We start from the raw sequence: 13,268 nt of genomic DNA on the forward strand, positions 1-13,268 counted from the left end.
TCATTTCTATATAGTTAAAATCACCCCCATGAATAAACATAACTACACAGTCATCCCTTAATTAACAGTTCAACATAATGTGCACCTACCTGGTTCCAAATTCACAATATTTGCAAGTAAGAACTTGGTTTAATTGTATCTTTGAATACTTACTATATCCCACTTATCTAAGCTATCTTCAGGTGTCCTGTAATAATTGTTCAGGTTTCCAGACATAGGCAAATAACAGGAAGAATAGATCAGAAGGCAAACATATTCCAAACAAGTGGTCAAAGGAATATTATTGTCATAGAACTCTAAGCAAAGAGAGAGCCTAAGAAGGAGGGATAACAATATCAATTAAAACATAATCGAAATAGCAGAATATGCAAAGATTAAGGCCCTTCTTAAGAAAAGTAGTATTTTAATCAAAATGTTCTCAACTTTCTTCAATCTCAAAATATACTACTTGTTTCTTGTATGCGTAATGTCAGGAGAGTAACATTCTTAGATGTTAAAACTAATATTAAAATGTTAATTTTGAGACTGGGCATAATGATGCATTGCTATAAGCCAACATTCTGGAGGCTGATGTGTGAGAATTATGGGTTTGAGAATACCATGGGCCTCACCAGGAAACACTGTCTTTTTTTTTTTTTTTTTTTTTTGGTTTTTAGAGACAGGGTTTCTCTGTGTAGCTTTGCACCTTTCCAGGAACTCGCTTTGGAGACCAGGCTGGCCTCCAACTCACAGAGATCTGCCTGGTTCTGCCTCGCAAGTGCTGGGATTAAAGGCATGTGCCCCCATCGCCCGGCAGAAACAATGTCTTAAAAATCAAAATAAATAATACAAATAAGTACATATTGCTTTTATTATTGCTTTTATATTATTGTTGCATATCAATTTTCTCCTTATTAAATCTATTTATTAAATTAAATAAGTATTAATCTACTTATTAAAAATTAAATACTTATTAAAATCATTATATAAATTATCAATGAAAATATGTCAAGTGGGTTCACTATATTTTAATTAATAATGTTCGTTTTACTGTCATCATTGGATAAGTTTCTCCATATAGCTTTTTTTAATTTTAAAATTCTTATTATATATAATTTTTAATATTTGCTTTTCAGAATGTACATTTTATGGCTCTAAAGATTGTCCTGTGGTTGGCAAAACTCCATATAAGTGTATATCATTTCCTTTTGAGCATCAGCATAAGATGATCAGCAAAAAATAACCAAGGAATTTTTTATGTGTCTAGGATGCCTACTACCTGATAATTCAATTCGTAGTGCACTTTAAAGTTTATTTTTCAAATAGTCATTAGGAAAGACTGTTAACCCAGGAAGAGCAGTGTATTCTGATTTCCATCATGCATTGTTTCTCATTAACTATTTTGTAGATGTATGTATTTCCAGTAATGGTATAATAAAACATACATGTGGAAAATTTATTATAAACACGTACTGTTACTCTATACTACCATTAGGAACTAACCACAAGACGAAAATGTTGATACCCTTTTCAAAAAGCCATTGGGGAATATTAGTTCAAATTAAGTCACATTAGAGAAATGACATGAAGAAGAGATGGACTGAGAACAGCTGATTTCAAAAGCAGGGTGTGTCTAGAAGATACTTGCGAGTATGGTGATAGTATGATGACTCAAATACAACACAGCAAAGAAGACCTTTAAGGCTCCCTTACTGCTGTTCATGCTACAATAGCCACATCCATGTTATTATTGGTGGACAGATGGACATGTTCTCTCCCTACAGGAAGATTTATTTGTCATTCACAAAATCCTAAGAAACTAAACCACACAAATGCCTTTCCGAGGGAATTGAACCCATTTCTCTTTCTCCAGATGTTTTCCTTTTTCATATTTCAGGGACCAGACAACTGCACAAAGTGTTCTCATTTTAAGGATGGTCCAAACTGTGTGGAGAAATGTCCCGATGGCCTACAGGGAGCAAACAGTTTCATCTTCAAGTATGCAGATCAGGATCGAGAATGCCACCCATGCCATCCAAACTGCACCCAAGGGTAAGCATCCTTGTTGTTCAAGGACTAAACGGTGGACATGTTTCCAGCTGAAAAGATGAACACAGTTATCAATATTCTGATGATGTCTACTTACATTAAAATAGTCTCAGTAAATGCTATTTATCTTTTTAATTTAGGTGGTGATTTTAAATGAAATTCTTTCTAGGTGAACTACTGAAATATCTCCAATTATCATTTACCTATAACCTCCTTATTAACTCCTTCATGAAGCTAGTGTGCTTTGGATGCAGTCTAAAAATCATGCAGTCTTATAATAGATTTAGTATATAGAAGAGACAATATAGTACTTGTATTATAGAGATTTTTTTTTTTTTTTGGTTTTTCGAGACAGGGTTTTTCTGTGTAGCTTTGCACCTTTCCTGGGACTCACTTGGTAGCCCAGGCTGGCCTCGAACTCACAGAGATCAGCCTGGCTCTGCCTCCCAAGTGCTGGGATTAAAGGCGTGCGCCACCACCGCCCAGCGAGATTTTTTATATTAAATGTATAGTTTCTATTTCTTCCTGTCAAAACTTAAAATGAAAATATCTCTTTAAAAATTCCTGCTTTGGATTAGTCCTTCAATGAAATCTGATTCTAGGCAACCATGGCAAAGAAAAAAAAAAAGAATAACCTGCTCATATGTGTGCTCACAACATAACTAATATAGTGGTGTGAGTTGTTTTATTGTAGTTTTCCTATAACATAGAGTTCTCTGACTGTCATGAAACCATTCAAAAAGATATATACCTATTTTCCATTCAAGAGGATATGTTGTGCAGCATAACCTATGATATTGGTAACAGTTGGATAAACACAAATCAGGGGGATTGCTTTGTTCAGTGTTATGGCCATTGATGGAGACATTAGAGAAAGAACACTGTGTATGAAAGGAAATAATGTCTCCTCTAACAAATTCCAATCTATTTCTTAAGACAAATTTATCTTATCTCAGTAATAATGTTCCCCTTGTTTTTTCTAAAAGTTAAGTTTGGTTAGAATTGAGAGCAGTTTAACACACTCCATCCTCTCACCATAAAACCTCACCTCCATTGTGAGTTCTATCCGTCAGTGTAGGAACAGAATGCACACACGTGTGCACACACATGTTGAGAAGTTATCTTGGGTGCTTAATATCTGGCAGGAAAGTAGAGGTTCTGTGAAAAGATTGTCCTGCCAGTTTAAGGCCTAGCTGTTAAAAGATGTTGAAAAAGTGAAGCGAGCAACATTATTTTCTGTGAAGAAAACATCAATTTTGGGATGCTGCTATAAATTCCTACAGGACATGAAATCACAGTCACTCTGTGAAGTGGCAGATCCTTAGAAGGCAAAGCAATATTCTGCCACACAGATTCAAATGCAGTGGAGAAGAGCTGCTTGCCAACTCCTTAGTGTCTACATAAGCACACAGGTTGAGGGCACTGAGAGAGTCACCTACACAATTTGCTTCAAGGAAATCAGAAGTAATAAACAATTCCCCTTGTGAGTGTTGGCACACTTGAGTTGAGACTATTTAAAAAAAAAAAAACAAAACAAAACAAAAAAAAAAAAAAACAAAAACTTCTGGTGCTGCTGGAGCAGAAGAGTCAGCAAGAGTAAGAGAAAAACTTTGCCTGCGAAAATCATCCACAAGAGGGTTTCATTGTTTTGCAACTAAAATTAAACCAGTAAATTATTCAATATAATGTTGATGTCAACAGCTGTTGCCATTCAAAATGAGACCTTTTGCTGTTTTTGCAAATCTAATTACAACGAAACCATTAGGGAAATGAAAGTGAGACACAGAGCCTAGTCTGGATGTGTGGCTGGAGTGTCTTACTTGTCAGCCTTTTAAAATCATGGCTGTGTGATAAAGGAAAGCATATATCGTAGAGGGAGGCAGGAGTGAGGCCAATGGGAAGGGTTCAATGACTGTAGCAACAGAACTGGGATCTCCTACAAAAGGGAAGCTGAGGTTTAATGGGGAACTCTAAATAAATAGAAAGATACTCTCAACAGCTCCTGGCTACAGAATAACAGTGAAACAGAAGATGGTGTATTACATAGCACCTTCCATGGTAATATGTCTCCAAGGATGACCTTGCTCTGAGGTCTTATTGTTGCTTTCCCTGAGCTTGCCCTTCCTCATAACTTCCATATTGACTTTCACTGGCTTCAGGAAAGTGTTGTTGATTCCAGCTCCTGAGGAGAATTCAGGAATTCTTACATTGTATGAACTAGACCACAGCATACCCACTGTGCCTTTGGCATCTTGTACTGAATGAAGAAAAGAGGTGTCCTGGGAAGCTCATCTCCTCTTTTGAAATTGAGTATAAGCACATAGAGCTATGATCCAGTGACAGATCACAGAACAGAGGGAATGCTGGGATGAATGATTCATTTTTTATTCGTCAGTTCATCTATTAGCTTACCATATGAGTAAGTGTGAGCTCTCACCAGGCCACTTCAAATTCTGGAAGCAAATTCCCTTCTACATGTCAGTGTTTATCAGGTCGTTCAATAACCAAGCTAATGGAACTATTCCTTCCAATTACATCTTTTTAAGAAATAAGATCTTAGTTTGAATAAGTTTAATGATTTTCCTGAAAATAAAATTATCTAATACCTTAAATGTATTTTTACTACTCTAAAAGTACATTAAATAAATTGACTCTAAAAGTTATTCAAGTAATTTTTTGAAAGATATACCATTTAGTCCTGATTAGAAAACTCACCAGTATCCTTAGTAGATAGAAAAAAAAAGGAAGAAAGGAAGGAAGGAAGGAAGAAAGGAAGGAAGGAAGGGAAAAAATATTGTCTTCTCTTGCCTTGAATAGGGGCCATATTTTGTCAACATGTTATCTTAATCATTCTTGAGCCTCCTCTGTGGGATGCATGCTAATCAAGTTGTCTTCTTTCAGTTGCTGTTGCAAATACCATCCCCAAAAGCAAGGAGGAGTAGAAAAGAGTCTATTTCAGGTTACACTTCCAGGTCACAGTCCATCATTGAGGGACATAAGAGCAGAAATTCAAGCTGGAATTTAAAACAAAGAGAATGGAGGACCACTGCTAGCAGAATGGTCAAAAGATCTTTGCTTAATTAGCTTTCTTATACAGTCCAGGACCACCTGCCTAGGCTTGGTGTCACCCACAAAGAGATGAGTCCCTTTGCATGCATTAACAATCAAGATAATTCCCGTTTGATATACCCACAGGCTAATGCTATCTAGGTAATCCTCCATCAAGACTTTCCTCTCAGATGATTCTAGTCTGTGTCGAGTTGACAATTAAAGCTACCTAAGAGATCGGCTTTTTATCATAAGTCATGTTTATAATTAAGACACAGCCATTGACCTGTAAGACTCACATTTATGCTGTTGAAATGATAGTTAAGAGTTTGAACAAAATAATAATAAAAGAAATTTAAAAATTAAAGTTTGGTCATGTTGACACACACCTTAAATCCCAATGCTTAAGGAGCAGAAGTAAAAATTTTTGTAAATCTGAGGCCAACCTGTCCTACATATGAGTAATTATACAAGCCAGGGCTCCACAGTAACACCCTGTCTCAAAACAAAAAAAGAACAAAACAAAACAAAGAATGAATTTGAAGTGCAATAATAATTATTTATATTTATAATTGGTAGTATCTGTGGTTTAAAGAGAATTTATTAACTAAATGTATTCCATAGTGCACAATGAGTACTTTGTTCTCTACAGTGACATTGCTTACTTTGTGATAATTTAACATCTACTTCATTTCCTTTTAGTTTAATCCAAATTTGCATTGTAGACATGGATTGCAAAGCTCATTTCATTGAATGTTGTTTTTAAAACCTCACTTAAAGTTTTATTGACATGTACCTTAGTCTCTTTTATTAATTCATTTTTTTCTAATTTTCAAGTTTACATAATGAAAAATATCCATTGATACAATGATAGATAGAAAATCTGCTTGTAGAACTAAGTCTGTAGCTTTTATATTGATAAAATTAAAAATATTCTTCATTTTCATTTCAAAAATTGGAGATTTTTCACAAATGTCTGAATTATGCGTGTCATGTAGGTGTGTCAAGGCACTTATGTATCATGAACAGTTATAAGTCAAACATGTCTCACTATCCAGAATTCTAGAGATATTTTTTGAGTGTGTATAAATGTTACTAATTTCTGCTATTTTTAGAAATATTGTACTTTGGTATACTAATTTTTAAATGGTTTTATTCCTGGTCCTATTTTTGGCCCTTTGCTATTTTTTGTGCTTGAAAATTGGATGTTTCTTATCCTGTGATCTTGCTTAATCAATATAAGTTTTATATTTTGAGTAGCTGCATATATATAACCTATGAAGAACCTAAAATACATGGTATTTTTAAATACATGAGGATTTATACTTTGAAAAAGCATCCCCACATTTATTAACCCACATCCTTCTTGATCTTCATTGGTTTCTATAACCCTCATTTTAGAAACACATTTGAATCTCAAATATCCTATGTAATATCCTCAACAACTTTTCTTGACCCATGTTGATGTTCTATCATTTCTGCTTGAATCCATTGTCCTATCTGCAATGTGCTTCTCGATTTACATCAACATAAATCTAAAGACTTTGGCGTAGACCCAATTGTTTTTAAAGTTCTAATTTTACTGCTTCTCCCTGAATTTGAGTCTGTTGGCCTATCTCTAGATTTATTTTTCTAGTTAGTTTTTTTAATTTCTTTACAGTAACAATGCATACTTTTCATATTTGTTTTATTTATATACATATATGTATGTATATGAGTTTGTATGAGTTTTAGTGCCCATATGCACCCAGAGGCAAGAAGATTGGCAGATTCCCTTAGAGCTGGAGTTGTATCCATCCATTTGCAGGACACCCAGATTGTTCTATAGGTTCTGGAGTCCAACCCCCAGTCTTCATGAGTGTGGAGCATGTGCCTTTACCTGTTGAGGTATCTGTCCAGCCCAATTTTATTCAATTATACTTTCCCATGCTTTAGATACAAAAGACTGTCTTATGGCCTTCCATTATAGGTCTTTGAGTTTACTTTTTGGCATTGGATTTTTTTTTCATGTCCTCTGTTCTTCAGCCATCTTTCCACTATCATCATTTCAACTCTTTCTAGTGTTCTGTTTCAAAAGTGTTTCTCACTACCACCATAGCTCAAAACTTTCTTTCGCACTTGTTGAGGAAAATTGCTAACTACCCATGCAAAAAACAGTAAATTCTAGATAGAAAGCAAAAAAATGCAAGTATCACTTTCTCCTCCTAAAATACATATATGAGGAAACATGTCCAACCTTTGGATTTTTCATTGCTGGGACAACTCTCCTCAAATATAAATTATAGGACATACATCATTTGATCTTTTTTCACTTAGAATTATAACTGTATCTGTCACCTCCTCTCCTCCCAAACTCATTACTTTACTGGCATTTATTGAAACTGCATTTGTCTGTAAGCTAGTAACTTTACTATTACTTTGTTCCATTGTTTCTGACATGGACTTACTGTTCTCCATGCCAAAATAGCCTAACTGGCTCCCATATAACTAGTCTTCACATTACAAAGAGATTTCAGATACAAATCTAGCAATGTAGTGGCTTCCTTTGGCTATCAATCTTTCTTGGTTTTTCAGGGTAGCCTTTCAAAATTTAATGTTTTGGCTTTTCACATAAGTATATACTGTACACGGAGCAATCTGTCCTTATTCCTCTATTCTCTTTTTTCTCGCTTCTCACCCTGTTAATCCTCTTTGTTCTCCTAGGCTTCACTTTTTTCATGTCATGTATTTGTATATAATTTTATATTGGTGTTTAAGGTCTAGGAAACACAAATGAGAGAAAATTACAATATTTGTTTTTTTCTGAGGTTGGCTTAATTGTTTCATAAATTGATCACCAGTTGCACAGATTTTCCTGCAAATTGTATAACTTTGTTCCCTGTGATTGAAAAATGCTCTCATTGTGTATATTTACCACATTTTTCATTCAGACAAGCATAGTTTTTTTTCAAACTACACAGTGACTTTCCATTATCTACTAAGTTAAAGCCTACCACATCTGGCTCCTAAAGTTCTTCCATCCTCTTTTTTTTTCTCTTTGTGCCTGTCATCATTCTCTCTGTCTACTTAGAAATATTGTTCAGAGTATGTCATGCTTTTGAGGTATGCTTTTGCTACAATTCTGTACTCCCTAACAACCACGGTTGCCCCAGCCATGGCTCTCAACATCTCAAGCTACAGATCACTGACTTTCTCCCAGAATGGTGACCATTGCCTTTTAAAGCGGGACATGCTGGTGTCCCTTCTCCATATTATGCATACAGAGCTCTACCATACATGTGTCCTCATACATTTCTCATGTGCAAACACTGAGCTCAATGAAAATAAGTAAAAAAGCATCTAATTCATCTCATTCACTCCTGCAGCTCCTTGAAGGTTACAAGCATTTTAGTAGACTCATCACATGGGCTTATTGAAGGAATGAAGATATTTCATTATTCACACTCTCTCCTCAAACAGAATTTTAATATTGAATGTTTTTATCTTTCAAGGGTCATTATAAAGATTACAGGCAAACTACAGCTTTTCAGACTCTCTCTTGCAAAGTAAGCAGTAAGACTTAATTTTACAAAATGGCAGTACTGTCATAAATATAACATTTTGAAGGGAATATAACAGGAACACAATAAAAAAACAGCCCTTTAGAACAAAATAAAAGAAAATCATATGAGACTATTGTAGGGATTTAATTTCCAATTAAAAATTGTTCTGATTAGATCTAATGTATGGAACCAAGTCAATAGTGTATGCCTTAACTGTCTCTTATCTTATCTCTTTATTTCAGAGAACTACATCACATTTTCTCAGACCAAAATTTACTTTTGCTGCTCAAATCTGATCCTCAAAAAAAAATTACAGTGAACTGATTTTCTACATAGTAGTAATGTTTCAGCAGATATGAATGAGCAGAGAGATGGTGACTTAAGTTATCAGATGAGTTCTATTAATTACTAGCATCTGGAGTCACTTACAGAAGCTGCTCATGGTCTGTCCACATCAGTAAATACCTAAAGCTCCCTTTCCAGTTTTTAAAACTCAGAGTTTAGAAAAACATGTATACTCCCTATTACCACCCAAATTAATCACTCCTATAAATCATACCCCTAGAAGCTGTTTATCTTTGAGGAGACGATGAAGAGAAATAAGAAATTCAACTTAAACACATTGGAAAATAGAAGAACATTTTCCATACTGGCCCAAAATGAAATTCTAAGGACTGTATATTAGAATTCTGTGCATTTAAATACATTCACCAAATTTTCATCTTTGTAGATTCCTCAGCTACCTATGTGTGTTTTTTCATTTACTACAGAATATCTATTTGCTTTTGTTGGAGTTGAATATTGTGATATCATTTTAAAAGTTTATGTTTACAGGTCACGTTTTTGCTCTTTAAAAGCGGTCATCAAGATGTACTGCAATGAGGGCCAGAAAAGTTCAGTTGCTTTTTAAATAAATGCATGTTTAATGATAAATATTGAAGAGATTCATAACCAAGGATTGAAATAATCTGATTATGTAAAATATCCAAGGGGATTGCATTAAAATATATTAACTAATTTTCTGCCAAGTTTCATATTTAATGAACATCAAACATAAGGCTATTATATTACATTCAATTGTTCATTGCCTTTTTATTGATTTTTTTTGTATATTGCTTAAACTTAACGGTGGTTTAAGAGAAATGATGTACATGAAAACATCCATAGTCATTGAACTCTATGGTAATTAATCCAGCTGTGCGTAGTAATGAAAGATGCAAAAGGACTGAAGGTTTCAGAAATGACTGTTTATGAAAGTTATCCACAGAAGCAGGTAAAATTTCCATTGCTGTTTCCATGTTTCCTGGCTTTGTACCTGAGTGGTAATTTCAATTCACTTCTGTGTTCGAGTCAACAAATAACATTTCTCTTGGTCTCTAAAATTATGCTGCTCCTGAAGCTGCCAAATAATAAAATTAAGGATTTGGTACATTTAGTATTTATCTTGTTTTTTTTTTTTTAATGACTGATTTCTCTTTCCTTGTATCTCTTTGACATCTGAATCTCTGCAGGTGCATAGGCTCAAGTATTGAAGATTGCATCGGCCTGATGGATAGGTACTTGGTGTGCTTGCTTCTCATCTTCTTCCTCCGAGGCTCCATGCGTGAGCACTGGTGCATGTGTGTGCATGCCACTGTGACTGGAGAGTGATGGTTTCTGTTCTGTAATTGCTTGCAGGTGTAACGGTCCCACTAGTCATGACTGCATTTACTACCCATGGACGGGCCATTCCACTTTACCACAACATGCTAGGTAACATCAACCATGTTTCCATTTTATCACTCAAATTCTTTCCTTAGTTACCACCAGACAAATTACTAACCAATTGGACTGAAGTTTTAATACATTAAATGAGAGTTACAGCAGAACTGAGAACACTTTGCTTTTAAAATCAGTTCTTAATTTTACCTTCGTTTGTTATGATTTCAGAGTTTTAATTAGTAATGCCATGATTTTAAATTTTATACACTTAAAAAATTAGTAATTATCTTAGAACTTCAACAGAATATTCTTAAGTTTATACACAATTTCAAAACTCAAAGTTCATAAAGGAAAATTTTGAAAATGTTGATTGATACTTATAGAATGCTTTATTTAATTTGAATTTAATCTCTGATTTTGTGTTATTTTGAACTGACTGTTTCAGATGGAAAAATTATCGTAGAATCAATGCAATATGGAAAGTATTTTGTGCATGTTAAAGCATATATTGGCGTTATAAGAACAGAATATATTATTTATGTTCATACAAAATTCGGGACACAAATATTTACAGTAGCTTTAATCACAATCAACAAAACCTGGAAGCAACTTAGGCTATCCAGTTGTGATATATCCACGCATTGCAAAATGCCTGAGTAATAAAAAGGAAGAAATTGATGCTACACATACCATGGATGGATCCCAAATTCACTATGCTGAGTGAAAGAAGCCAGACTGTTAAAAATACATACTACATGGTTTCCTTTTTATATCAAACTCTGGAAAAGATGCAACTGCAGGGATAGAATATCAGTCAGAGTTGCCAAAAGCTAGAATTTCAGGGGTAAGGTTCACTATAGAAAAGTAAGAAGGAATTTTGCAGGTAATGGATCAATCTATACCTTTATTGTGGTATTAGTTGCACAAATAGAAAAACTTAATACAAACAATGAGCTATGTATTTTATTATAAATTATATAGATTTGTGGTTTATTGTTTATACATAAAGAAATATAATTGTCAAAATATTTTGTGAAACATTTTAATTAGAAAAGTAGTAATTTGCAACTTTACATAGAAATATTATTAGCTTTCTAAAACAAATTACTTTGATCTTTTTTGCAAGAAATACAGTAATGTTAAAGTAAAAACAAAATGACAGTTTTAGATTAAGTATTGCTTTTAATAAAGTTTTTTTTGTGTTGTCCTATGACAATGAAGCATTTGTAAGGTATAACCATCACATTAAAAAAATTCACAGTAGTGATAGATCCCTGTGGCTGCCTTTATCAGGACTAGCCATTATCCTGAATTCTAACAACTAAGTTTGTCCAGTCTAGTGTTTTCATCTTATCTAATTCACTCTTAATATGGTCTTGTTCCATGTATCTGGCTACTTTCACTAAATATTACATGTATGAGATTCATCTATGTCATTGGATCCATTCACAGCTTTTCCATTCATTTGCATTTAATTGCTTTTAAATTTTAAAGTGATTGAATAATTGATATGTCATTCTCATGCGTTGTTTGTTACTAAGTAAATAGTGATGACAAGTTCTAAAGTAAATTATGTGTTTAGAGCGGATTGGTTCATACAGCAGTGGCACATTGATACTTGGGCTTGAAAAACTGGTTAATATAGTTGCCTTGAGCTAACTTTAAACTATGAGAAAATTAAAAAAAAAAAAGGAAATTAGAAACAGTACATGAGAGTTAAGACCAAAATTCAAATACTGCCTTGGAGCTGAAAGTTTTCCTGTGTCCCACCTGGTCCTCAGCCGCTTAGACCCAAGTAAACACACAGAGGCTTATATTATTTATAAACGATATGGCCTATTGGCTCAGGCTACTCACTAGCTAGCACTTATATCTTAAACTAACCCATTTCTATAAATCTATACTTTGCCACATGGCTTGTGGCTTACCAGTACTTTTATATCTTGCTGCTCCTGGCAGTGGCTAGCAGTGTCCCCTCTGCTCTCCTTCCTCTTCCTGTCTGTTTGGATTTCTCACCTACCTCTAAGCTGCCTTGCTACAGGCCAAACAGCTTTATTTATCAACTGATCAGAGCAACACATACTCACAGCGTACAGAAAGACATCCACAACACTACTTTGTCCTCCAAGATCCATCTTGGATTCTTGCTATGTTCATGAAATGATTTTTCTTCTTTTAGACATTGATTGGGTCACTGAACTATCATTTTGAAGAATGATTTTGCATTTATTTTGATGATTTTACTTATAATGTATTTTAATATTTCATTGAGAAAGAATTCCATATGATGGTTAAAGTATGTTGTCTTTGAAATCAGATTTTCAGTTTTCAAATCAAGCTCTAACCATTTTTCAGATGTGTGACTTTAAGGTCCTTAAGTTATCTAAGGGTCACACTTTCACGTGCAAAGTGACAGCATTTATGTACTTCCTAAACTGATCTGAGGACTGCATGTTTACTTTATGACAGTGCCTTGATCATAGAAACCACCCATTTTTTCCCTGTATTTTTCTATATAACATTATCATTATATCATTATCTGTATAACCAGGATTTTCAAACTTCAGGAATGTGAAAACATACTTCTCAGGGGAAAAAGAAAGAAGCCTCTCAAAGACACTGGAAAGCATTGATGTGTACTGATGCCTTCCTGATGGCTTTATTGAGAGAAGGGGGTTATTTCTGTCACTGCACCTTGAAAATCAGGGAGATGACATTTGGTCATGGGGCTGAGATACAGAGTGACAATTCACTTGTACCTGTGAATGATTTAAATAGATGTTATGCAACCCAAAATCATAATGTATCTAATTATAGAGTTAATAATTTACTAATTTAAACAAAAACAGTTAAAATTTGAATCTCATCACATGCCTGGTTTTTCAGGAGATAGTCCATGATTTCAAACTAACACAAATAATTCTTAATGCCATCAGTAAATACACAAGG

At 34.2% G+C, this 13,268-nt stretch overlaps 1 protein-coding gene across 7 annotated transcripts in view; it reads left to right on the forward strand.

The window, feature by feature from the left end:
* Positions 1-13,268, forward strand: part of Erbb4 (erb-b2 receptor tyrosine kinase 4) — a 1,076,808-nt gene that overhangs the window by 800,257 nt on the left and 263,283 nt on the right. For 3 of the 7 annotated variants that reach the window (XM_006989868.4, XM_016008142.3, XM_076550191.1), the window contains exons 15-16: positions 1,877-2,031; positions 10,296-10,370. In XM_006989868.4, coding sequence (XP_006989930.1) covers positions 1,877-2,031; positions 10,296-10,370 — 230 coding nt within the window. Of the gene's footprint in view, positions 1-1,876; positions 2,032-10,129; positions 10,175-10,295; positions 10,371-13,268 lie in introns of all 7 variants that reach the window. The other 4 variants (XM_016008144.3, XM_016008143.3, XM_076550193.1 and 1 more) reach the window with 2 other exon arrangements.

This window comes from Peromyscus maniculatus, chromosome 13 (assembly GCF_049852395.1).
Source record: "Peromyscus maniculatus bairdii isolate BWxNUB_F1_BW_parent chromosome 13, HU_Pman_BW_mat_3.1, whole genome shotgun sequence".
Classification (NCBI taxonomy): Eukaryota; Metazoa; Chordata; class Mammalia; order Rodentia; family Cricetidae; genus Peromyscus; species Peromyscus maniculatus.